The 27,712-nt window shown below is 40.2% G+C and overlaps 1 protein-coding gene and 1 non-coding gene across 2 annotated transcripts; both read left to right on the top strand.

The window, feature by feature from the left end:
- Positions 1-5,306: 5,306 nt before the first annotated feature.
- On the top strand, positions 5,307-6,277 carry LOC110932525 (PKS-NRPS hybrid synthetase CHGG_01239-like). The gene is made up of 2 exons (XM_022175853.1): positions 5,307-5,820; positions 5,934-6,277. The coding sequence occupies exons 1-2, from the start codon at positions 5,307-5,309 to the stop codon at positions 6,275-6,277; spliced, it is 858 nt and encodes a 285-aa protein (XP_022031545.1).
- Positions 6,278-11,652: 5,375 nt separating this feature from the next.
- Positions 11,653-11,759, top strand: LOC118480783. The gene has a single exon (XR_004863760.1). It is a non-coding gene; the product is annotated as a small nucleolar RNA R71 (small nucleolar RNA).
- The last annotated feature ends 15,953 nt before the right edge of the window (positions 11,760-27,712 follow it).

Here is a 27,712-nt window from a genome sequence, read left to right as displayed (position 1 = left end):
TTGATGGGTAAGGAATTAAACGCATGCGTAGACTGAGAAACAGGAACGTGAAATAGAAAGTCAAAAGACTCGGAATATGAGTCATGACTAAAAGATGACAAGAATTTTCGCAAATATAAATTTTGGTAATTACGTTCAACCATTTCAAAGTTGGACGGGTCAAATAAAGAATGAAGTTTGACATTCATAGGTGATGAAAATTCACCCAAAATGAGTCAAACAAGTCAATTAAGTAATAACGCTTAATATAATAGGAAAACGCAAACCGGTGAAACCGGAAAGCTAAAAACAATAAGATAGAAGGACCCGGGTAATGGGTTGTAAAGGAGTATAAGTATGAACCGGGTAACGGTAAGCATAGGACAAACCGACGTGTAAATGACGTTAGAAGTCGTAAAGTCGGAAAGATAGTCCGAAAGTAAACAAATGAAACCTTAGACTACGGTCAAGGTCAACTAAAGTTCAAAAGCAAAAGAAAATGATTCCAAACATAACAAAGGATGCTTTAAAGCTATATATGTATAAATAGACAATTGAATAAAGACTAGAATAAAAGATGACCTATGGGATCATCATAACCTACGGGATATTAATTAGTGTAAAGGTCTATGGGGCCAAAATGACCCACGGGTCATGAATTGAAGCAAAGGGATCATAAGGGCCTCACCTTAAAGAGATGAAAGCTTAAGGAAATAGCCTACGAGGTTAAGTGAAGGAACCTACGGGTCAATAGTGTAAGGTGAGGGAACTTGTTACGATTCCCCACGTAAAACGAGAACGGAAAACAATAAATTATGGGTTGTCAATTTCCTTGATATGAGTAATTGACATAGTAAAGAGAAAAACGTTAAACTAAAATTCAGTTTTAGCAAGAAATAACATTTTTACAAATAAATTCTGATAGGAATTTGAATAGTAAGCATGAAAGATTCAAGTCTTGACGCTGATAGGCGCAAGACGATATATTCGAAAAGTGATCTTTTCGAAAATGAAAGCTAGATATATAAATTAAACATGATGCGACACGATCACGGTTAAGAAATGTAATGTGAAGTAGAATCGCATTATAACCAAGCGAGCGGTAAAAAGTAACTGGACTAATAAGTCTAGTTAGTGAGACCGGTTAAGGTCATTTAAATAAATTTGGTCGCTTGTAAGCGGTGGATTCGGTATAACTGAATCGAATAAATGCAATTGAAAACAAAAGAAATGGTTGCTAAAAGTGAAAGATTTCACTAAAGACCTTTAAACGGGTCAAAGTAACGGATTCATAAAGAGTTCGATAATATATAAAAGCGATGGATATCGCTAAGTTAACTAAACTAGTGGAAATAATGAGATTACGTTATTTCAAATTAAATTATGTCGTATGAGATACGTAGATGATTAGTAACCAAAAAGATATTATCATTTTTTTTCTGGTAAAACTAACAATTGGTTAAAGTATGAACAATGCTCAATTGATTATCGAGATCAAATGCATGGAGTTAAACTCGATAAATTATGTAAGAAAAGGTTTCGAGGACGAAACCTCTTTAAGGGGGGTAGACTTGTAACACCCCGAAAACGGGTTTGGTAATCAAACCACGTTAATACTAACAGATTGGTAAAGTACCGTTAGTGGCAAAATTTACCCGGTGAATATTAAGATTTCTAAACAATTAGATCTAATGTTAAATAAAAAGGGGTGAATGAATGTTTATGAGAAAATAAAGTTATGAGAGGCCCGAGTTTACGGGACTTAGAATGAAACGGGTTATAACCCCGGAACCTACTAAGTTAACTAGGGATAATTAACCTAGTTATTCATGTGTGATCAAGTGAATGAATAAAGATCAAGATTTTAACCCTCTTTATAAACCTTCTAAATATGAGGGACTAAAAGTGGGCAAACTAGGAAATGTTTTAATTAAAACAATAATAAAAATCAAAACACACACACACCCATGTGTGTGTGAGTTCGATCGACCAGAAGCAAGAGGAGGGGGTTCCAAAACCCTAGTTTAACAAAATCAACAAATTGAAGCTTGATTCAAGGCCAAATCGATGCATGAATACGCAGAAACGATCACCTAGTCATGGGGGTCATAAGGTATGTCATAAAACCTAGATTGGTTAAAGTTGAAATTTGTGACAAGTAGGTTACTTGCGAATAAATTGATGGATTATGATCCAAAGATGAAATTAGATGTTTATGTATGCCTAATTTCGTTAGTTATGACAAAATTATGAAGAATTTGATATAATATTGCTTGTAAGTGATTAACAAGTAAACTAGGAAGTGGGTTTTGACTAAATAGTGAAGATGATGATATATTTGTGCTAAAAATCATCATAATTGATACTTGAAGTGAGATACTTGAACAAATTATAAGTTTGAGTGAAAACTCATGCATAACTTGAAGTGGGTTTTTGTATGTTATTATGGAAGTGGTAATTTCGTTCATATAAATAGATGTGTGAAATCGTGTTATATACTAGTTCATATGAAGAACTTGATGATATAAGGTGTAAGGATGAATGCTAGTGATATGATGAACGGGTCTCATTTATAGATGAGAACCCTTAGTTCTTGCGAAATGAATGAAGAAATTAGTCTTGATAATCGCTTGAACTAATTAAAGTGATTGAAATGTGATAAACTTGGTTAGAACTTTGGTTAAACCGGTGGCCTAAAGATAACGCCCACCGGGTAATTAAAGAATGCTAAAACTAGTTGATGAACTCGAATATGCAATTAGCGTACTAATGGGCATTTGACTTTTAAAAAGTCAAACTGACCTACGATGTGATGAATGATAATTAGATATAGAAATGTGTAAGGTGGAATAATCGTACTAAGTCATGATTAAACTAACCACCTTGTGAATGATGAATAATAGTTGGCACTTAACAAGCTAGGTGAAGCTTGGGGACAAAGCGGGTCAAACAAATCAAGTACGAGACGAAAAGCGTAAACCGGATGAGAGGTAAGTAACGCTTACACCCTTTTTGTAAGATATGCATTTAATTCTCTCTTACAATTACGGCAAAGGTTGTATTCGAAATTTGGTTCCGACACGAAGTGGTACGGGTCGGGATACATCAAAAATGCGAAATAGACATTTGGTCATAGATGACAAATGTAAAATGAACCTTTGAATGGCCACTTTGTAAGTAGGCCTAAATGAATAAAAACAAATGGAAATTGGTGATTTCGTCATGTATAAATGGATATGGGTTGAAGTTTAAAACGACACCAATTGGCATAAGCCATGTTGGGTTAACGTGTACGAAACGGATTTAAAAAGTCATAACTAAATGGTAAGGAATCTGAAATGACTTACGTATTAAAATGGTAAATAAATACCATTGGAATATAAGCATAAAATGTTTGGTCGTTTAGACTAAAAGGGTCAAATGGCAATATTAATACCATTTGATAAATCACGACAATAAGCATTTGTCGAGTCTTATGCTTACAGGAAAAAGCGGCTTACGAATTAGAGTTGCTACGACATGGCAAATTGTTGAAGCAAAGTATTAAAACGGGTCAATAGACTGACCCGAGCCAGGTACGCAAATATAAGGATGTAGTTAGATGTGAAATTTTGGTCAACTATTAGCGAAAGTCCTTCATTACAAAAAGAAAGACTAAAATTGACCAAAAATCCCTTGAGGGGTAAATTGGGCAAAAAACCTTTAAGAGTTGTTTAGAGTTAAGCGTTTTGTTAAATTGAGTCCTTGGGATACGTATAAAAATGGGGATAGGATGCAAACTAATAGAAACGTGATTTAAAGCTTGCAAATGTTGAATACCCTTAATGGGTCAAAACAAGTATATATGTAAAATAGGTTAAGATTGCATAAGAAACCCGTGACTTGAACCTAATATAATAGGATATATCGAAAATATAAAGATCATGAGATATTGGGATCAAACAAACATGTTTGTTTGATATAAACGTGAACGGGTTAAAATTTGGTAAAAAGGTAACGAGTCGAAGGCTTAGAAGTCTCAAAATTTATTATGTTGGATGTTGGATTTTAACTCCATATGATGGAGAATTAAATTACAGACGCGTAGGGAAAAGAATCGGGTAAAACGGATTAAAAACGAGAGAGTTATGCTAGTTTCCGTGAAATCAGGTCATGCTGGGAATATGCAGCAACAGTTTAAGCAACATGCTGTGAAAAAGGGGGCTAGGCGTCACGCGACGCCCCCTAATTCTGAAAAATTGTTAAATTTTGTTTGTTTAACCCATGTAACTTGTTAAAACTTATTACTTAACTATCAAAACTAACTTTTAAGTTGGTTTTGATCTTAGGTGAATGTCAAGAGTGCCCGGATGAAGATCAAGCTCGATGAAGAACCGAACACGAGATTAAAGCTTCCGCACGGCGTTACGTCGTAACTTTTAAACGACGAACTCAATTACATTATGTTGTACTACTTTTAAAAATTGTAAAAGGTTTTAGTAAACTCGTATTGTCATAGGTATGTGTAATCGTATAAACATGTGTTTATACGAAACTTATATAAAATATTGTATTATAACAAGCAAGGGTGTTACAGACCGCTGACTGATAGTTCTCATTCTCCGCCCATAAGTAGTGGACCGCCCGAGGGTCCAAATGCTGACCAAGAACCTAGTGAGTTTCAAAACAAGCAGGTATAACTTTTCATTATACGTTTATTTGTTATACGTTAACTATTTTAGTGTTTTTACGTTTGATGTTGTTTTTATTAAAATCTTAGATTAGGTTTGCTCAACGGGTCGTGTTCGCGGGTTGGTGGGTTCAACCCGACCTGAACCTGAAAATTTTACACAAACCCGGACCCGACCCGACCCCGAAAATCGTATCATACATAAGAACCCGAACACGACCCGAAGTTTCATGGGTTGACCCGAACACGACCCATTAAACCCGAATTTTTTGTTTTTTTTTGAAATTAATATATTAAAGTTAAAATTTACTTAAAAAACACAAATATATATATATATATATATATATTATATTTAAATTATAAAATCCATGTTAATTTCTCTTTTTAACTTATAATCATGGCATAAAAATACGCACCCCATTTCATTTATGACGTAAAATATATTGTAAAAAAAATATAATATAGTATAAATGTGTAACGGGTCAACCCGCTAACCCGACCATGTTGACCCGAACCCGACCCGTTAACCCAAACGGGTTCGCAGGTTCAACCTGAAACTGACCCGAACCCGTTTATACTAAAACTAAACCGATGGGTTGATCATTTGAGTTAATCATTAATTGACACATATAAGTGTTTTCGTTAGAAATTCGCTAGCATGGATGAATTGGTAGAGTGGTGTAGAGACGTCGGACGCGTAAATGGCTACGCCCTCGTCACCAAACGCACCATCTACGATAAACCCCCTAGCGGTCAGCCGTTAAAAATTTGGCTTACGTGCGATTGTGCCGGCGAGTACAAATCAACAGCCACGGTCAGACGCAGCGGGACCAGGAAAACCGATTGCAAGTTCCAACTGATCGGGGCATACAGAAAGAGGTTAGGTTATTGGGATCTAAGGGTTGAGGAAACTAAACATAAGCATGAACCATTTCTGTATCCAGAGGGTCATCCGTCCCTAACGAGGCTGAGTCCATCGGAAGAGAGGACGGTGGAGCAAATGACGCATCAGAACATAAAACCACGAGACATTCTTGCTGCCATTAAAGAACAGAACCCCCATAATGTCTCAACAAGAAACACCATATACAACGCTCGGGCCAAATTGGTCGAATGGAACAAGTCGGCGAGACTCCAATGCAGATACTTTTCGACCGGTTGGAGAAGGTTGGGTTTGTTTTTTACCATAGAACATCTCAAAACAGCGAACGGGTCGAGGATGTTTTCTTCATCCACCCGGAGTCAAAAATGTTGTGGCGCGCCTTCCCGCATGTGTTGCTTATAGACTCCACCTACAAGACGAATCAGTACAAAATGCCGCTAGTCCAGATTATCGGTGTTACATCCACGTTGATGTCGTTTTGCATTGCTCATGCGTTCGTAAGCAACGAGAAACAGGAAAACTTCACATGGGTTCTACAGAGGTTGAAACACTCATTAGACAGTGTTATGGAACCCCGTGTAATAGTAACCGATAGAGATCGCGCCCTAATAAAGCATGTACAACCATGTTTCCCAGGGCTAGACATTCATTGTGTAGGTGGCACATACAGCAAAACATCTTCAAACATTGCAGGCAAAGCTTTAAAACAGAGGATAGCTGGGATAGGTGAGACAACTGGCAAATAACTGGTAATTCCATACAATCTAATCACTATTTATATTTCTAAATCTCATGCATTTAGCGTAATTTAATTACGTAACTGTGTCGTATACTGGATAACAGTGTTAGGACAAGAAAACAAAGCTAAAATATATGTTGGTTTTCGTCGTAATGCGAAACCAAACAAAAAATGTCCTAAAAGTGTTGGTAAAAAGTGTTGCGTGCACTATTCACAGTTACACTATTCATGCCAGCAAACCGTGAAATCAGACTGAAACTGATGCGTGTCAGTGTGTATATAATTTAGATGTATATTTAAGCCCCTTTTTACACTTTTAGCCAAGTTTTAAATTTATAAAACACGATATTCACTAACACTAAACACACATATGGGCAAGTGCACCCATCGTGGACGTAGTATAGTGTTGGTAAGATACCGAGGTCGTCCAAGGACACAAGAGCTTTTAATACCGGTTTATCCTCAACGTCTAATCAAATCAAAAAGTGAGAAAAATGTTTTAAACTAAGAAAAATAAAAACTAACTAAATGCTGAAAAATAAAATAAAATAAAAACAGATAGACAAGATGAATCACTTGGATCCGACACGTGTATTAGTATAACCTTTGATTATTTTTGCACTTTTGCACTTGTTTAAGAGATTATCTTAGTTATTGTAGTAGACCCCTCTTTTGAAGGCGACGTTACCCTCAACCCAGTAGTTTGAGTCAGCAAGGATACAATCCTAAAGGGTCGGATTATTGAAAGATAATGAATTAAGTTATTAATGCAAATTGTGGTAGGCCCCGCTTTCGGCGGTGACGTTACCCTCGGCTAAGTAGTCTGAGTCAGCAGGGATACAGTCCTAAATAGCCGGGTTATAGTATTAATAGTAGTTAACTTATGAGGGGGTCAAAGAGTTTGGATCCCCGCCATCCAATACCTATGGGCATTGAAGGAGATCCTACTAAATTTGACCCAGGTCCCAAGCAGGACCTCTAAACGCTGAACAAGGGCAAGACCCTTACCAAACCGTTCCCTTAACCCCCGACCAGGTAGCCAACATACCTCCATATAGACCGTGGAGATATGAATGGTGAAAATCTTTTATTTTATATAGACAGTAAAATAACGCCAAGACACCACGGACAAACGATAAGGAAAGATCACCTTCAACATAAGTAACTAGTTATTAAAGTCATTAATACAAAAACAAATAAAAAGTGCAAAGATTAAAAATAAAAAGTATTATACTAAACACTTGTCTTCACCAAGTGATGTAAGAGACTTAGGCAAACATGGCCTTGATTGTCAAGAACTCTTACTATCAATCTTGGATCCCGAGACGACTCACACACTCTACGATGGACAATGGATGATGGTGGTGGATGATGGTGTTATGGTGGTGGTGGGTGGTGGATGAAGTGTGAGAGAGGTGGTGTGCCAAGGGATGAAATGGAATGAAACCAAGCACCCCTATTTATAGGCTGAACAGAAGGCTGGGCACGGCCCCGTGTCCGCTGGACACGCCCCCGTGCCCGTCTGACATTCTCTCTCTTCATTAATTGTAATTCGCAATTACAATTAATGCGCCTGCTGTACTTTCACCACGCCCCCGTGCCCGCTGGACACGGCCCCGTGGTGGGCAATGGAAGCTTCTACTTGTTTGTCTTTTCTGCTGCTTCCTGGGCACGGCCCCGTGTTCGCTGGACACGGGGCGTGTTCAGTCTTCTGTTTTCTCTTCTTTGCCTTGGGAGGTGCCGTTGAGGGTCCGTGCAGTCTACTTTTGTTCCTTTTCTTGTATTTATGCTAGAATTAGTTGTCTTTTTGCTTCTTTTGTGATTTTGAGCTCATTTCATCCTGAAAATACAAAAGGAAGACAAAAACACTCTTTTTCCAACATTAGTACTTAAAAAGGGTTAGTTTTATGCTTTAATTGATGTGATTTATATGTTGCATTTTACACACATCAAATACCCCCACACTTGAACTTTTGCTTGTCCTCAAGCAAAACTCTTTAAATGTGGCTTACACTCCCAAATGGAATAGGTAGAAGAGAAAGTTTTTAGCTTGTCCTAGAGTGTCGGGAATCCAAGGTCTTTGTAAGTTTTATTTTTATTTATTTACAATCCTATTAGTTATGATTTATTTTGAACGTTTCATAAGATAAATTACTTATTTGGGCATAGCATGCCTTATTAAAATTCCATTTATATACAACTTCACATACCTCGCGGGGGATCACTCAACACTCGGCCGAAGGTGTATTTTTTTAGTGAATCACTCGTGAGCGGCATGGAACTTACACCTTCCATAGGCTTGCCAACCAATCAATCCTCCTCCTTTTTAACTTTTTACCTTTGTAAATATCAAGAGGACTTTTTTTTTTTTTTTGGGGTGAAGGGTTAGGCTTGGGTTAAAGGTGGGTGGTTGGGTTAGTGGTTAGTAAAAGGGCGAAAATCGTAAAAAGCGTCGGTTTTCGTGAAATACCTTGTTTTTAGTGACTTTTTATTTTGAAGTATTTCTCCAAACAAGCTTTTATATAGCTTTTGTTTGTTTTTGACTTCATCATTGTTTTTTTTTCATCACATAAAAAGGCGAGTTTACGAAGAACCGAGCTTGTTACTAAAATAAAGGGTGAAAAATAAAAAGGGTTTTTTTTGGTGGGTAAAAAGAGTTTTGGGGTAATGAAATGAAAGGTTTAAGCTCAAAGGGGCTATCTAGGGGGATTTTGGGTAGGTGGTAAAAAAAAATGAAAAATAATGGTTTAGAAAGAAAAATATGGTTAGTCCTAATGCCTCCATCATTTACTTACTTGGGTTTAAGTTGGTAAGGACCGGGAATGTATTGTCGTGGCAAGTTCTAGATTTGTAAGAACCAAGCGGCTATTCACACAAGAAACGAAAAATGAGCATTTAGTCTAAATATGTATATTTTTATGCTCAATAAAGGCTCAAAACTCACTTTTGTGGGAATGAGTTTTTTAATGTGATCAAGTATATATAATCGAATTTTTAACTAGACTTGTTATGCCGTTTCATAATTTTCTTATGTTGGTTCTTTGTTATCACGACGCTATCGGTTGTAAATTTGTAAAAATATAACCTTTTTAGAACTTGTTATTCCCAACTTAAACTAAGAAAAGTAAATGATAAAAAAAATGAAAAAGTTTTTGAAAAAATTTGGGGTGTTTAGCGGTTCCAATAGAGTTTTGTGTAAGGCTTGTATTTAGGATTTGCAAAATTCAAGGTTTTAGCATCCCTCCCCACACTTAAATTACACATTGTCCTCAATGTGTCCAAAAATAAAATTTTTGGTTGATTAGAATGTGTAAAAGTAGGTTAAAAAGCAAAGATTTATGTTACTGGCATCCTGGACACGGCCCCGTGGTGACCGGGCACGGCCCCGTGGTCAAGTGCCAGTAACAAAATTTAGAGAATTAAAACAGAAGCCTGGACACGGGGGTGTGTCCGCTGAACACGGCCCGTGTCCAGTTACCTGAACTGGGTGTTTTTCTGCAGGTGACTCAGCACGGGGCCGTGTTGCTTGGGCACGGCCCGTGTTGAGCCTTCTGTGATGGAGATTTGTGTCGGGTTGCTCTGTTCTTCGTGCATGGTTCCATTTTTCTCGTTCCCCTTTTCATCCATTACCACCATGAGTGTGTTTATTCTGCAAAAACTAAAAGATTAAACTAAACTAAGGATAGTTCCGCGGAATGCCTCCGTGGTGCGCCACGTTTATAAGGGTCCTTGGCTAGACCCGATTCGAGGTTATATATCTTCTGAGTGGGATGCCTGGCTTCCCATGTTACACCGTCGGAGAGCAGCATCCAAGCTTGAATCAATAACCTTCATGTAATTGACCGGGTCGTCGTCCTCTATTCTCTTCCTAACTCCGAACTTTACTTCATCATCACCATACCTCAAAGTGAGCGTCCCGTCATTCATATCTACTACTGCTTGGGCTGTGGCAAGGAAGGGTCTCCCTAGTATAAGGGGGACCTCGGTGTCTTCCTCCATATCGAGTATGACAAAGTCAGCTGGATAAACGAATCTGCTTACCTTTACCAAGACATTCTCGATGACACCTTGTGGGAATTTGACGGATCGATCAGCGAGTTGTATGCTCATTTTTGTAGGGCTCGTGGTTCCCAAGCCAAGTCTTTTGAACATTGATGAGGGCATGAGGTTAATGCTAGCCCCTAAGTCGGCTAAGGCATTGCGAACGGGCGATTCCCCTATTGAGCACGGAATCGTGAAGCTTCCGGGATCTATTTTCTTTTGGGGAAGTTTATTGAGTACGAGGGCAGAGCATTCTTCGCCTAAATTGACTAATTGCAAATTTTCAATTTTCCTCTTATGCGTAAGGAAGTCCCTCATGAATTTAGAGTATTTGGGCATTTGGGTTAGGACTTCGATAAAAGGAATATTGACATGCAATTGTTTTAACAGACTTTCGAATTTTGCGAATTGCTCATTTGTCTTTTGACGAATTAACCTACCGGGGTACGGAACTCGAGGAGCCTGGTTGGCTCTGGTAAGGGAGGAGAGTTCTTCTCCTGCAGAGGTGTCGGTACTGTTTCTTCCGTTGGCGGTGGCACTTCTGCAGGCCCCACGGTGCGGTTTCGTAGTGTGATGAGGTGAACTTGCGCCTTTGGGTTTGTCTCGGTATTGCTAGGTAATGCGCCTTGCGGTCTCTCGGAAAAATTTTGAGCTATTTGATTTAATTGTTTTTCTATGTTTTGAATGCTAGCTTGTTGATTCCTAAAATTAGATTCTAATGGTAGAAATCTTTCCGAGTTTTTCTTATCAGTGCCAGAGACGAGGCGAGATATGGTATCTTCGAGCCTTTCTCGTCCACCTTGTTGTTGAGTGAAATTTTGTGACTCATTTCTTGGTTGCTGAAAGTTTGTTCGTTGGGTTTGTTGGTTACTACTATTGCCGGGTTCCCTCCAACCAAGGTTTGGGTGGTTTCGCCATCCTTGGTTGTAAGTTCCCGTTGGGGGACCCGACGGCCTAGGTCTATTATCAATGTAGTTTACCATTTCTTGTTGATCGTCCGTTTCTTTCATGCAACTCCAATTTTCATGTGACCCACCACATCCTTCACAAGCCATAACCGAGACTGTTTTTGTCATTTCTAATTTTTTTATTTTTGAAGAAAGGGCCTCGATTTGGGCTTGTAAAGAAGTGCTTTCGTCGACCTTATGGGCGTCCGGGGCGATAGACTTATTTCCCCGGGGGGTGTGCCATTGAAAATTGGTTTGAGCAATTTCCTCAATCTGATTATATATTTCGTGTGGGCGTCGGTTACCTAAAAGTCCCCCGGAGCTAGAATCAAGTGTCTGCCTAGTGTGTGGCAACAATCCATTATAGAAAGTGGATACTTGTTGCCATATTGCGAGGCCGTGTTGGGGACACTTGCGTAATAGCTCCTTGAACCTTTCCCAAGTTTCATATAAGGATTCCCCGTCCTCTTGTGAGTATGTATTAATTTCAGTCATTAATTTAGCAGTTTTAGCAGGAGGGAAATACTTATATAGAAATTTTTGGGCCAGTTCATCCCAGGTGTTTACCGATCCAGCTGGGAGGGCGTTGAGCCAAGCTTTCGCTCGGTCTTTTAGTGAGAAGGGAAACATACGGAGGCGGATGGCGTCGTTTGATGCTCCATTGATCCGAAAGGTATCACATATTTCCAAGAAATTAGTTATATGTAGATGGGGATCCTCGTCCGCAAGCCCGTGGAAGGTTGCGGAGTTTTGGAGCATTTGTATCAAATGCGGCCGAAGTTCGAAGTTATTGGCTTCGACATTCGGAGCATTGATAGCGGCGCCTAGATTACCCACGGTGGGCCGTAGATAATCCATAAGGGTACGTTGGTCCGCCATTGGAGGTGGATCACCCGAAACCTTCTCTTGGTTTTGGCTTTTAACCTTTTTCTGAGAAAGCGTTCGGGTTCTTCTAGTGGTTCTTTTATGTCTTTATTGGAACTGGAGTTCATACACTACGTGAGGTTGGCGTCGGGTTCCAAGTCCTGCAATAAAAACAGAAAAGAATGTTGGTCAGAAGGTTCACCACGGCTCCGTGTTGAGCGAACACGGCCCGTGGTCGGAATTTTAGTGATTGTTTTCCAGATCCCAGTTACTGGAAGTTGGACACGGCCCCGTGTTGCACCGGCACGACCCCGTGGTCAGCCTTCTGTAACTTGGAAAACAAAAACTGCCAGTAACGATGCTGAGCACGGCCCGTGTCCGACCAGGCACGGCCCCGTGCTGAGCTCTGCAGAAGCTGAAAATCTAAGAAAAAATCCTAAAAATTAAAGAAAAAAAATATGATTAGGCCGTTGATTCCTAACTTTCTTAAAATCCTTGTTTCCCCGGCAACGGCGCCAAAAACTTGATGCGTGTCAGTGTGTATATTATTTAGATGTATATTTAAGCCCCTTTTTACACTTTTAGCCAAGTTTTAAATTTATAAAACACGATATTCACTAACACTAAACACACATATGGGCAAGTGCACCCATCGTGGACGTAGTATAGTGTTGGTAAGATACCGAGGTCGTCCAAGGACACAAGAGCTTTTAATACCGGTTTATCCTCAACGTCTAATCAAATCAAAAAGTGAGAAAAATGTTCTAAACTAAGAAAAATAAAAACTAACTAAATGCTGAAAAATAAAATAAAATAAAAACAGATAGACAAGATGAATCACTTGGATCCGACACGTGTATTAGTATAACCTTTGATTATTTTTGCACTTTTGCACTTGTTTAAGAGATTATCTTAGTTATTGTAGTAGACCCCTCTTTTGAAGGCGACGTTACCCTCAACCCAGTAGTTTGAGTCAGCAAGGATACAATCCTAAAGGGTCGGATTATTGAAAGATAATGAATTAAGTTATTAATGCAAATTGTGGTAGGCCCCGCTTTCGGCGGTGACGTTACCCTCGGCTAAGTAGTCTGAGTCAGCAGGGATACAGTCCTAAATAGCCGGGTTATAGTATTAATAGTAGTTAACTTATGAGGGGGTCAAAGAGTTTGGATCCCCGCCATCCAATACCTATGGGCATTGAAGGAGATCCTACTAAATTTGACCCAGGTCCCAAGCAGGACCTCTAAACGCTGAACAAGGGCAAGACTCTTACCAAACCGTTCCCTTAACCCCCGACCAGGTAGCCAACATACCTCCATATAGACCGTGGAGATATGAATGGTGAAAATCTTTTATTTTATATAGACAGTAAAATAACGCCAAGACACCACGGACAAACGATAAGGAAAGATCACCTTCAACATAAGTAACTAGTTATTAAAGTCATTAATACAAAAACAAATAAAAAGTGCAAAAGATTAAAAATAAAAAGTATTATACTAAACACTTGTCTTCACCAAGTGATGTAAGAGACTTAGGCAAACATGGCCTTGATTGTCAAGAACTCTTACTATCAATCTTGGATCCCGAGACGACTCACACACTCTACGATGGACAATGGATGATGGTGGTGGATGATGGTGTTATGGTGGTGGTGGGTGGTGGATGAAGTGTGAGAGAGGTGGTGTGCCAAGGGATGAAATGGAATGAAACCAAGCACCCCTATTTATAGGCTGAACAGAAGGCTGGGCACGGCCCCGTGTCCGCTGGACACGCCCCCGTGCCCGTCTGACATTCTCTCTCTTCATTAATTGTAATTCGCAATTACAATTAATGCGCCTGCTGTACTTTCACCACGCCCACGTGCCCGCTGGACACGGCCCCGTGGTGGGCAATGGAAGCTTCTACTGGTTTGTCTTTTCTGCTGCTTCCTGGGCACGGCCCCGTGTTCGCTGGACACGGGGCGTGTTCAGTCTTCTGTTTTCTCTTCTTTGCCTTGGGAGGTGCCGTTGAGGGTCCGGGCAGTCTACTTTTGTTCCTTTTCTTGTATTTATGCTAGAATTAGTTGTCTTTTTGCTTCTTTTGTGATTTTGAGCTCATTTCATCCTGAAAATACAAAAGGAGGACAAAAACACTCTTTTTCCAACATTAGTACTTAAAAAGGGTTAGTTTTATGCTTTAATTGATGTGATTTATATGTTGCATTTTACACACATCAGAAACACTGAAAAACGACACTCGGATAACATAACTGAGTCCATTTATATACGAAAACATTATTATGAAGACACATCTTGCAAACAAACAAGACTTTCCGGTATAACGCCCTAATCTCAAAAATGTCCGTTTCGGCTTAAAATATAGCATTTTTAACGCGTCCGAACCAATAACAAAGCACTTCCGGGACTTCGGAATAATGTCAATTGATGAAAAACACACTAAAACAATAAGATGATATCAACGGAATGTTCATGATCACAAGTTTCCGATATTGCATCGCCATGCACTAAACTAGTCCGTTAGCGAACCGACGAGCTAGTAAGCAATATTTCCGTCATCGTAGCAACCAAATGGAAACTCTAGTGAACTAGTTAAGCTAAATTTGGGACTCGGAATCACTTCATACAACTTTCGGATGCAAGGAAACAACTTACGAAAAATCCTTATCGGTACGACATAAAAGCATCGTAGGTGAACCGGCGCTTAACCGGGAACCGTTTAAACTAGTTAAACACTATTTTAACTAGTCTAGTGAACTAGTTAATGATAATTAAAGTCCTAATCCCTAATTACCCTACTAATGATGTACTTAAACCCCTAATCACTTTGAAAATGTGGAAGATTAAGAGTATGGCCATTATGTAGTTGTTGTTGAATATTGGTTGCAACACCCTACTTATATCATATCATTCCATCCATCACATATCATTGAAAAGTTGCAAAGACAACTCCCTTGTTCCCTTTCATTTTCGGAAGCAACGACAACATCCAAGACCACCTTCATATTCACTTCTAAAACACTCCATTTTCACATAATCTAAGCCTTACAAGATCATAAACACATGGGTTAAACTTGGAGCATTAGTGCACTTTTGGAGCTTAATTTCTTCTTATTTTCTTGTCTAACTAGTGCAATCTTGTAAGATCTCTAACCATCATTTTTAAGCTCCATATTATTAGTAGATTATTATTGTACAAGTTGATTATCTTGATATAAAAGATGAACATACACCAAAACCCTAATCTCAAAGTTAAAGAACACTAAATATAACTATATTATGTGTTTATTTAGTATACTTGTGTTGCTTGTTTGTATGATTATGATGTTTATGTTAATCATGTTAATATTAGTGAGTTAAAGTTTAGATTTATGATGATCTTGTGAATTATATCATGTAGTATTTTAGATTAGTGTTTATCTAGCCATGTTACACTTAAAAATGTGATTTAAACATGTTTATGTTTAAATCACACAAGATCATCAACTTCAAAGATTATGAGCATTTGTATATAAACTTGATTAAGTGATTTTGAAAGATTAAACCAAGAATAATCATGTGACAAGGCTTTTAACAACACTAATGAACTTGATTTTTAACATAAAATAAGTTTAGGTGATATTAATTATCAAAAGTGTTATGTAAAAGTCTTGGAGATTTTTACATAAAGATGTGTGAATCTTTAAAAGTAAAAAACAATTATGATCAAGTTTATGAAAGTAATTGACTTAACAAATGGTTAACTTTGAAGACTTGAAAGTTAAGCAAAATAATGCTCATGAGAATCTTTGAAGGAATGAGCATGATTAGTGAAGTTTGGAAAATTGATTGTGATTATGATTTAAACGCGTTTTTATAACGCGGGAAACATCATAGTTTAGGGGAAACTATGGCGATTTTTTCTAAAAATCTAATCGCGATTAAAGAGGGGATTAAAGGGTGATTAACAACGTTAAACGCGAATAGTGGTCATAAACGTCATTTTTGGAAACCCTAATGAGAATATTTAAGTCTTAAATATTCAATAAGTTCTATGGACTTAAACTTATTCTTTTACAAAAATAAATGGTTAAAATGTAACCATATATGTATATATAATTTTTGGTAAAAATTATATATTTTTGGAAACTTGTCAAGTGCATGTACTATGTGGCTATGTGCTATATGTGTTTGTATTAGATATCTATAGGTTGATCAAAATAAATACACATACATGTTCCTACATGGTCCAAGAAATGCTAGTAAATCGGACAACAAAATTAAATGGCCAAAATGGAAATACATAACACTTGATGACGACAAATTGGGCGTATCGAGAACAAGAAATTCTAGTAAATCGTGAACAAGTTACTACAATGTCGAGTATAAAAATAACATATTTTTAGACACTAAAATGAACACATAACTAAGTGGTTAGAAACGAGAATCCGGAAAGTCGAAAACTATAAAAATTACCAAGTATTTTTCATGTGAAAAACGAACTTATTAAGCTACATGCTTGGTGAATTTTTGGTAAAAATGCAAGAGTATATTTAATGGACTCACCAAAATTAGATTTGGGCTAGGCCCAAATTACTAAAATGCATGGGCTAGAGCTCAAAAATAAATTATTTGGGTTAGGCCCAAATTACTAAAATGCAAGGGCTAGAGCCCAAAAATAAACTATTTGGGTTAGGCCCAAATTACTAACATACATGGGCCAAGGCCCAAGGGCAAATATATGGGCCAAGACCCAAATTATTAAAGTACATGGGCCAAGGCCCAATGACAGTAAAACTAGGGATAGGCCCAATGACATTAAAAACTAGGGCTAGGCCCAATAACAAGAAAACTAGGGCGAGGCCCAATGACAGTAAAACTAGGGCTAGGCCCAATGACATTAAAAACTAGGGCGAGGCCCAATAACAAGAAAACTAGGGTGAGGCCCAATGACATAAAACTAGGGCTAGGCCCAAAAACAATAAAACGTGGGTTAAGCCCAATGACATAGGTTCGAAGCCGCTCACATATAATTTAATACGTATAGAATATATGTATATACATAACAATCGAGCGAGTAAACCATCAACGCTCTAAAATACAAAATTGTTCCAAAGACGACAAACGAGAACATAATAAAGAATTGAAGATGAACAACTTGTACGAGGTCCGAAAGACCTAGTGTCTAACGAGATTAGTACACATGTAGGTTATTGACACGTACGGACGCTCACTTCGATTTCATAATACACGAAACGCAAATTTGTGAGTTCATGTCCCTCCTTTCAATGATTTCAATGTTTTGTTTTTTAAAACAATCGAGGGGGGATACATGCTAAAACTATGGGTATGTTAGCTATGGGTTTAGATGATAACACGATCAATGTACATAAGTAGGATGATGACATAGTAACCATTAATCACTTAGTGACCAAGGTTCAAAAGGTGTAGATCTATTGAGTTTGAGACACGCTCCACTCCTTTGATAGGCCATAGGAGTGCTTTTGTGATCCTAGAAAATGTCAAAGTTGTTTCGGTTTGGTTACGTAACTTATGATACATAATGTCAGGGGCTCGCTACCCATTGATAGATCCTTAAACTCCATATATGCTATTAACATACCTGGATTTCAATACAAGAATGCAAAGATTTCATATGATAACATTAACTGTGTGACAACCCGACTTCTTGAGGTTAGTATTATCCTATTCCCCGACTCCTTTGTTGTATTTACATATCCTAGATCATTGTGCTAGTGGGATTATGTTGCAAACTTGTTAGTGAGTAACGCATTGAAATACTTGATTTATGCTAACACATCTTTCAACCAAGGATCCCTCGACCGAAAGATCTATCCTTCGACCCAAGACCTATCCTTCGACCCAGGATAGGATCCTTCGACAATCTTTCGGACTAGGAAGGATCCTTCGGGACAAGAATCAATCCTTCGATGTAAGGCCTTAACTTTCGGCCCAACTCGGTACCGGCCCAAACCCCCATCAATGTTATAAAACGTTACGTAGATGTCTAGCACAAAACACTTAATCATATTCCAAACCCTAGAAACCTTTTGGGCGACGGCAGTAATCAAGAACCTCCTGTTGTGATCATCATCATATTCTCATCCGTCATTCGGTTAGTATAATCCTTTGCATATTGTTCCTATGTGATGCTCTCAATTACATGATCTTGTTTGATAGATAGCTCATGCATGGAACTAGGGTTTAACAAGTAGGTGATTGATTGACGATTTCTGTGATATAATGTTGATTGATGTTATTGTTCCACGTTCCTGTTTCAACCGATTAGGGTTAATTTGATGAATGGTTTCGGGTTGTTGTAGAACCGGACTAGGGTTAATCGGTTGGATTAATGTTAATCGGTTGTATTCTAGCCAATCGAATAGGCTATTGATTATTGCTGTTCGGTTATCGTGATTTGTTTGAATATCATATCGTACATTAGAGCACAAGTATGCACTCATTCACACACGTTCACGGACTGACTTCTGGTGAAAACACAAAACGTAATTGTCGGATTGTATGATTAGGGTTACTGTAACCGAAAGATGCTGTAACTGTTTGTTAATTGTGACCGAAAGATACTGTAACCGAAAGATAACATTGACCGAAAGATAGTTGATGTGTCGAAACATAATCATTGTATCGAAAGATAACTGATATGCCGAAAGATAACTGTGTGTCGAAACATAACCATGGTATCGAAAGATAACTGTGTGTCGAAACATAAATGCAAACCGAAAGATAGTATGTCGAAAGATAGTTGATGTGTCGAATGAAAAGTGTGAACCGAAAGATATTGAGGTGTTAACATTGTATTTGTGTACACTGGTTGACGATTAAATGCGAAATGATACGTGTTGCGCTGATATGCAAACTGACTGTTATGTGTAACTATCATAGGGCTTGGTTAATTACTGTTGTTAAACGAGTAACTAATTCTACCGAGCAAACCAAGGTGAGTTCACTACATTCGAGCATGCGTCCCAGTGGTTGGGGACAGTCAGTGGGTATCCCATGGGGGGATGAGTCTTTGGGTAAAAACGAGTATATTGGTTAATATTCTCACCTATCATCTTTTGTAAGTCCCTCATCGGGTATTAGTTAGTAGCGCTACTTAGGTTTGGCACCCTCACCCCGTGCCTGTAGAGGACGGAGGTGAACTAATGACCCAGTCTGGCCCAGTACTAGATAGGAGTACGTGGGAAGGGCAGTCGTGTATTTCAGGAGCCGTCATTGTTCAGAAATGAGATATTAACAATATTACTTGCATTGGTTATTGAACTGTTTTACATACAACGGGTAACAAACATTTTCTAAAACTGTGAACTCGCCAGCTTTGTCTGATACGTGTGTTACATGCTCGCAGGTCCATAGGTACTTGGAACGCAGGAACTTGCTGGCTGGAGGGCGAGAGTGGTCATGGTTACATTAATAAACATATTTATCAGACTTTTATTCATTGTGGTTGTTTGGATAGTATTTACAGTATGATACATTAACGCTTCCGCTGAACTTATGGTTTTTGAACAACTTATGTTTGGGATTTCAGTATTATTAAGTAATGGAATTTTATTTCAAACTTGTGATTCAATGTAATTGGTGGCTCATTACTAGTCGTCACACGCCTAACAGGGATACTCCCTAGGTGGTAATTTGGGGGTGTGACAGTTTGGTATCAGAGCCACTGGTTATAGTGAATTTGGTTTTAAAAATGTTTTATAAAACCAGACTATAACTGAACTGATACGACATACTGATACAACATGAACCATGACACTCAGCTCCAGGCAGCAAGGTTCGTCTCTTGTTTACTATTGCATAGCATAGTTAGTACATACTCATGATTAGTATCACACTCGAACGCACACATGATATTACAATACGAATTACTATACTATCTGTCTATACTACGTGTTTTTAAGAGTAGAACTCTTCTTGGGTTTACATGCTCTATGTTGTGATATCGACGGTCGTACTGTATGAATTTGGGGAAACCTTTTTAACATGAGTAGGGAGGAACTGAGATAAGCATGCAAATCAGGTTATTATTATGGGTGCACACATAATAACAACGTGAGGTGCATGTGAGTCCCAGTAAATCTCGACTAGTGTGAAAAAGGAATCCCGCGTTGTTAGTCAATGTTGCATTAGAACCTCGAAAACTGTGAATACTATAGCAATACTTGAAATCCGCTTGAAATGGTCTGTTAATTTGTTACTTCTTCCCATACTTATAGAATCATGAACGGACGTGGTGGAGGTCGTCGTGGTGGACGCGGTGGACGTGGTGGAGGCCGCGGTGGCGGACATGGCGAAATCCATATGACTCAAGCTGAGCTAGAGGCATTACTCAACGCCCAGGTGGCTGCAGCCTTGGCAGCTTATCAGGCTGGTATGACATGTACCAGACATTCCTTCCTTTGAATCGTGAACTTGAGTCTTACTTGTTGGTTTATTTTCTCTCGTTAATAGGTCAGCCGGCGCCACAAAACCAGCCTCACCCACCGGTCTGCACTTTTAAAACTTTCATGGATTGCAAGCCACAGACCTTCAGTGGCACTGAAGGGGCTGTAGGACTTATACGCTGGTTCGAAAAGGCGGAGTCAGTGTTTGCGATATGTAACTGCCCAGTTGGGGATAGGGTAAAGTTTGCAGCAGGCACGCTTCAGGATGGTGCCTTGACCTGGTGGAATGCCCAGGTCCAACTGCTAGGTATTGAGGCGGCAAACGCCACTACGTGGGATGATTTCAAAGAACTGATGAGAGAGGAATACTGTCCTCGAGACGAAATACAGAAGTTAGAGAATGAGTACTACGATCTAAAAATGGTGGGGTCTGAAATTGAGGCGTATGTGAAGCGGTCGTATGAGTTAGCTGATTTGTGTCCGACTCTGTCCCGACCCATGTCCCGAAGAATCGAGTTGTTTATTAAGGGGTTACCTCCACGGGTGAAGGGTTTAGTTACAGCGGCGAACCTCAATAACCTAACTCAGATTGTTAGATTGGCGCATAAGATCGTTGACCAGGAAGTAGAGAGCGACTCATTGCCACCTCGTATTTCTAGCACTACCACAGCTGCCACTACTTCCACTGCATCTGCTGCTGATAGCAAACGTAAGTGGAACGATACGGACAAGGGGTCCAACTCTGCACAGCCTCAGAAGAAGACGGATACGGGCAGCACCCGCAGTTTCAGTCAGACAGCATCAGTGAATCAGAACTCGAGTAACAAATCAGGGCAGGGATCATATGCGGGGAAGCTACCCTTGTGCAGTAAGTGTAACTATCATCATAAGGGACAGTGTGCTCGGGTTTGTCATCGATGTAATCGACCAGGGCATATGGCCAGGGATTGTAGGACCACACTTCCAGCTCAGCAGCAGCCAGCGCAGCAGACGGGTAGGCAACAGCCTCAGCAAACTCAGGGTACTCAGAGAGGGTGTTATCAGTGTGGGGCCGAGGGGCACTTCAAGCGAGACTGCCCTCAGCTGAGACAGAACACAGGGGGTGGTAACGGGAACAATAATGCGGGGAATAACGGGGGTAATGTTGCGCGTGGGCGCGGGTTTGTGCTGGGAGCTGGGGAAGCGCGGAACGACGGCAACGTGGTTACTGGTACGTTTTCAGTGAACGGTGTTATTGCTTCTATTTTATTTGATTCTGGTGCCGACTGGAGTTACGTGTCTTTAGAGTTTAGTTCTCGGTTAGGGTTAAGTCCTACACTTCTCGTAATGAAACACATAGTAGAAATCGCAAATGGTAAAACAATCGAAGCTACACATGTTCTATTTGGGTGTAAAATCGATCTTCTGGGTCAAGTCTTCGACATTGATTTAATTCCTATTACTCTTGGAAGCTTCGACGTGATCGTTGGTATGGACTGGTTGTCCAAGTATCAAGCGGAGATTCTCTGTAAGGAGAAGATCATACGTGTTCCCCTCCCTAGTGGGGAATTTCTATCAGTTCAGGGTCATCGCAGTGGGACCCCAGTTAGTATTGTTTCGGCAATGAAGGCTCAGGAGTATTTGCGTAAGGGCTATCCTGCTATATTAGCTCTTGTCACCGATTCATCGTCTGATGAAAGGAAGATCGAGGACCTTCCAGTGGTTCGTGAATATCCTGACGTATTTCCTGAGGAACTCCCTGGTTTACCTCCACATCGTCAGGTAGAATTCCAGATTGACCTCGCCCCAGCGGCAGCCCCGGTTGCTCGTGCTCCTTATCGTCTTGCACCAGGAGAACTGCAGGAATTATCAAACCAACTCCAAGAGCTGTTGGATAGGGGTTTCATCCGACCTAGCTCTTCCCCCTGGGGAGCCCCAGTCTTATTTGTGAAGAAGAAGGATGGGTCCTTACGAATGTGTATAGATTATCGCGAGCTCAACAAGATGACGATCAAAAACCGTTATCCTTTGCCTCGTATTGACGACCTGTTTGACCAGTTACAAGGGTCGAGCTTTTACTCTAAGATCGACTTAAGGTCTGGTTATCATCAAGTGCGAGTCAGAGAGGAAGACGTCCCCAAAACCGCGTTTCGGACGCGATACGGTCACTATGAGTTCTTGGTTATGCCATTCGGGTTAACCAACGCACCAGCGGTCTTCATGGACCTCATGAACCGCGTGTGCAAGCCCTACCTTGATGACTTCGTGATCGTTTTTATTGACGACATTCTAATTTACTCCAAGAACAAGGAGGATCATGAGCGGCATCTACGCCTTATCCTAGAACTCCTGAGGAGGGAGCAGTTGTACGCAAAATTTTCTAAATGTGACTTTTGGATACGGGAGGTACATTTTCTGGGGCATATAGTCAATGAGGTGGGCATACATGTGGATCCTGCCAAGATTGACGCCATTAGAAATTGGGCGGCACCAAAGAACCCTTCGGAGGTGCGGCAATTTCTCGGTTTAGCAGGGTACTATCGTCGTTTCATTCAGAACTTCTCAAAGATTGCACAACCACTCACCTCGTTAACACAGAAGAAAGTAGTTTACTCTTGGGGGACGAAGCAGGAGGATGCTTTCCAGCTTTTGAAACAAAGGTTATGCAGCGCACCAATCTTATCTCTACCGGATGGCACTGAGGATTTTGTAGTTTATTGTGATGCTTCGATTCAGGGTCTCGGTTGCGTGTTGATGCAACGCGAGAAGGTGATAGCTTACGCTTCTCGACAGTTGAAGGTTCACGAGAAGAACTATACGACACATGACTTGGAGTTAGGAGCAGTGGTGTTTGCACTGAAGATTTGGAGGCACTATTTATACGGTACGAAGTGCGTTATCTATACCGACCACAAGAGCCTTCAGCATATCTTTGACCAGAAAGAATTGAATATGCGTCAGCGTCGTTGGGTGGAGTTGTTCAATGATTACGAGTGTGCCATCAAATACCACCCAGGTAAAGCTAACGTTGTGGCGGACGCACTTAGCCGCAAAGAAACGAAGCCTAAACGTGTTCGCGCATTACAACTCACTATTCATTCCAACCTTCCTGATAAGATTCGTACGGCCCAGACTGAGGCATTGAAGGAAGAGAACATTAAAGCTGAGGGTTTACGCGGTATGGAAAAACAGCTTGAACAGAGATCTGATGGCATCTACTACATCATGGGAAGAGTATGGGTTCCTCTGTTTGGTGATCTTAGAGAACTTGTGATGGATGAAGCACACAAGTCACGATATTCTATCCACCCGGGATCGGACAAGATGTATCACGATCTTAAGGTTATGTATTGGTGGCCGAATATGAAAGCCCTCATCGCCACATACGTGAGTAAATGCTTAACTTGTGCTAGAGTTAAAGCGGAACATCAGAAGCCTTCGGGTCTACTGCAGCAGCCAGAAATACCCAAATGGAAGTGGGAACAGATCGCTATGGATTTCGTTACTGGATTACCGAGGACTCAGGCTGGAAACGACACTATATGGGTGATTGTTGATCGACTCACGAAATCGGCACATTTTCTAGCAATCAAGGAAACAGATAAGTTTTCGCAGCTTGCAGCAGTGTATCTTAAGGAGGTAGTTGCTCGGCACGGAGTGCCAACTTCTATCATCTCAGATCGAGATCCGCGTTTCACTTCTGAATTATGGCAGTCTATGCACAAATTGTTCGGTTCGAAACTCGATATGAGCACCGCTTACCACCCACAGACGGATGGTCAGAGTGAGCGCACTATTCAGACACTTGAAGACATGCTGCGGGCATGTGTGATTGATTTTGGGAAGGGATGGGAAAGACACTTGCCGTTAATAGAGTTCTCCTACAACAACAGCTACCACACAAGTATTCAGGCAGCTCCGTTCGAAGCATTGTATGGGCGGAAATGTCGTTCCCCTCTCTGTTGGGCAGAAGTAGGTGACAGTCAACTCACAGGTCCTGAACTCATTCTGGAAACTTCACAAAATATAGCTCGGATAAGGGATCGTATGGCAGCAGCACGTGATCGCCAGAAAAGTTATGCTAACAAGCGTAGAAAGCCTTTGGAGTTCGAAGTTAATGATCGGGTCATGTTGAAAGTTTCACCGTGGAAGGGCGTTGTACGCTTCGGGAAGCGTGGCAAGCTTAATCCACGTTACATTGGGCCATTCAAAATTATTGAGCGGATCGGTAAAGTCGCTTACAGACTCGAGTTACCTGCGGAATTAGGCAATGTTCACGATGTGTTTCACGTTTCTCAACTAAAGAAGTGTCTGGTCGATGAGACACTAGTTGTGCCATTTCAAGAGCTCAAGTTGGATGACAAGCTGCAGTTTGTTGAAGAGCCTATTGAAATCATGGATCGGGAGGTCAAGGTGCGTAAACACAGTCGAATACCGATTGTTAGGGTCCGATGGAATTCAAGACGTGGACCAGAGTTCACGTGGGAACGCGAGGATCAGATGAAACTAAAGTACCCTCACCTCTTTCCCAAAGACAAAGCAGAGTCAAGCAAAACTAGTGAATCTCGGGACGAGATTCCCCTTCAAGTTGGGGATGATGTAACACCTGAGGAAATTCCGCAACGATCTTGAATTGTCGCTTCACTCCCTTGTACCTATTTGCTAAATTTCGGGACGAAATTTCTTTCAAGTTGGGGATGATGTGACAACCCGACTTCTTGAGGTTAGTATTATCCTATTCCCCGACTCCTTTGTTGTATTTACATATCCTAGATCATTGTGCTAGTGGGATTATGTTGCAAACTTGTTAGTGAGTAACGCATTGAAATACTTGATTTATGCTAACACATCTTTCAACCAAGGATCCCTCGACCGAAAGATCTATCCTTCGACCCAAGACCTATCCTTCGACCCAGGATAGGATCCTTCGACAATCTTTCGGACTAGGAAGGATCCTTCGGGACAAGAATCAATCCTTCGATGTAAGGCCTTAACTTTCGGCCCAACTCGGTACCGGCCCAAACCCCCATCAATGTTATAAAACGTTACGTAGATGTCTAGCACAAAACACTTAATCATATTCCAAACCCTAGAAACCTTTTGGGCGACGGCAGTAATCAAGAACCTCCTGTTGTGATCATCATCATATTCTCATCCGTCATTCGGTTAGTATAATCCTTTGCATATTGTTCCTATGTGATGCTCTCAATTACATGATCTTGTTTGATAGATAGCTCATGCATGGAACTAGGGTTTAACAAGTAGGTGATTGATTGACGATTTCTGTGATATAATGTTGATTGATGTTACTGTTCCACGTTCCTGTTTCAACCGATTAGGGTTAATTTGATGAATGGTTTCGGGTTGTTGTAGAACCGGACTAGGGTTAATCGGTTGGATTAATGTTAATCGGTTGTATTCTAGCCAATCGAATAGGCTATTGATTATTGCTGTTCGGTTATCGTGATTTGTTTGAATATCATATCGTACATTAGAGCACAAGTATGCACTCATTCACACACGTTCACGGACTGACTTCTGGTGAAAACACAAAACGTAATTGTCGGATTGTATGATTAGGGTTACTGTAACCGAAAGATGCTGTAACTGTTTGTTAATTGTGACCGAAAGATACTGTAACCGAAAGATAACATTGACCGAAAGATAGTTGATGTGTCGAAACATAATCATTGTATCGAAAGATAACTGATATGCCGAAAGATAACTGTGTGTCGAAACATAACCATGGTATCGAAAGATAACTGTGTGTCGAAACATAACTGCAAACCGAAAGATAGTATGTCGAAAGATAGTTGATGTGTCGAATGAAAAGTGTGAACCGAAAGATATTGAGGTGTTAACATTGTATTTGTGTACACTGGTTGACGATTAAATGCGAAATGATACGTGTTGCGCTGATATGCAAACTGACTGTTATGTGTAACTATCATAGGGCTTGGTTAATCACTGTTGTTAAACGAGTAACTAATTCTACCGAGCAAACCAAGGTGAGTTCACTACATTCGAGCATGCGTCCCAGTGGTTGGGGACAGTCAGTGGGTATCCCATGGGGGGATGAGTCTTTGGGTAAAAACGAGTATATTGGTTAATATTCTCACCTATCATCTTTTGTAAGTCCCTCATCGGGTATTAGTTAGTAGCGCTACTTAGGTTTGGCACCCTCACCCCGTGCCTGTAGAGGACGGAGGTGAACTAATGACCCAGTCTGGCCCAGTACTAGATAGGAGTACGTGGGAAGGGCAGTCGTGTATTTCAGGAGCCGTCATTGTTCGGAAATGAGATATTAACAATATTACTTGCATTGGTTATTGAACTGTTTTACATACAACGGGTAACAAACATTTTCTAAAACTGTGAACTCGCCAGCTTTGTCTGATACGTGTGTTACATGCTCGCAGGTCCATAGGTACTTGGAACGCAGGAACTTGCTGGCTGGAGGGCGAGAGTGGTCATGGTTACATTAATAAACATATTTATCAGACATTTATTCATTGTGGTTGTTTGGATAGTATTTACAGTATGATACATTAACGCTTCCGCTGAACTTATGGTTTTTGAACAACTTATGTTTGGGATTTCAGTATTATTAAGTAATGGAATTTTATTTCAAACTTGTGATTCAATGTAATTGGTGGCTCATTACTAGTCGTCACACGCCTAACAGGGATACTCCCTAGGTGGTAATTTGGGGGTGTGACAAACTGCATGAACTCGCTCAACTTTTTGTTGACTTTTTAAAACTACATGTATCTCAGGAAACAGGTCTTGAGCCGGTGATTCACTACGGGAAATGGGGAAGTCAATGACAACAATGGCCACTTTTGGAGGGTTTGTCTTTTATATCCCAACCTCGTATGGGTATATAGGGGACAAAACCTCACTATGTTTTATGTCAAAAACTACCTTTTGTTATGTGTAAAATAACTTAGAACATGCTATGTCAAACGTTGTTGAAACTTGGAAACTATGTTGGAAAACTTGTAATCTTTTGTGGAGAACAATATATCTATGGCATCGTTGTGGTTTATTATGTTTACTCATTTGGATGCAATGATTACCTTTCTTACGTCACACACAATACGCTTCCGCTACTAGCAGGGTGTGACAACAGGTTTCTTTACAAGTGGCGCCAGCTAATTAACTCAACGACCGATCTTGACTACAACTACTGGTACGAGCGAAT

The sequence above is a fragment of the Helianthus annuus genome, chromosome 7 (assembly GCF_002127325.2).
Source record: "Helianthus annuus cultivar XRQ/B chromosome 7, HanXRQr2.0-SUNRISE, whole genome shotgun sequence".
Lineage (NCBI taxonomy): Eukaryota > Viridiplantae > Streptophyta > Magnoliopsida > Asterales > Asteraceae > Helianthus > Helianthus annuus.
The sequence above is the reverse complement of the archived record's forward strand: the minus strand, read 5'-3'. Positions and strand labels throughout refer to the sequence as shown.

What these genes read in the sequence shown, in the direction of transcription:
- LOC110932525 (XM_022175853.1), top strand. Translation starts at nt 5,307, where the DNA reads ATGGATGAATTGGTAGAGTGGTGTAGAGACGTCGGACGCGTAAATGGC. An exon ending in GACCGGTTGGAGAAGGTTGG is followed by an intron (nt 5,821 to 5,933) that starts GTTTGTTTTTTA and finishes TGTTGCTTATAG; the next exon opens with ACTCCACCTACAAGACGAAT.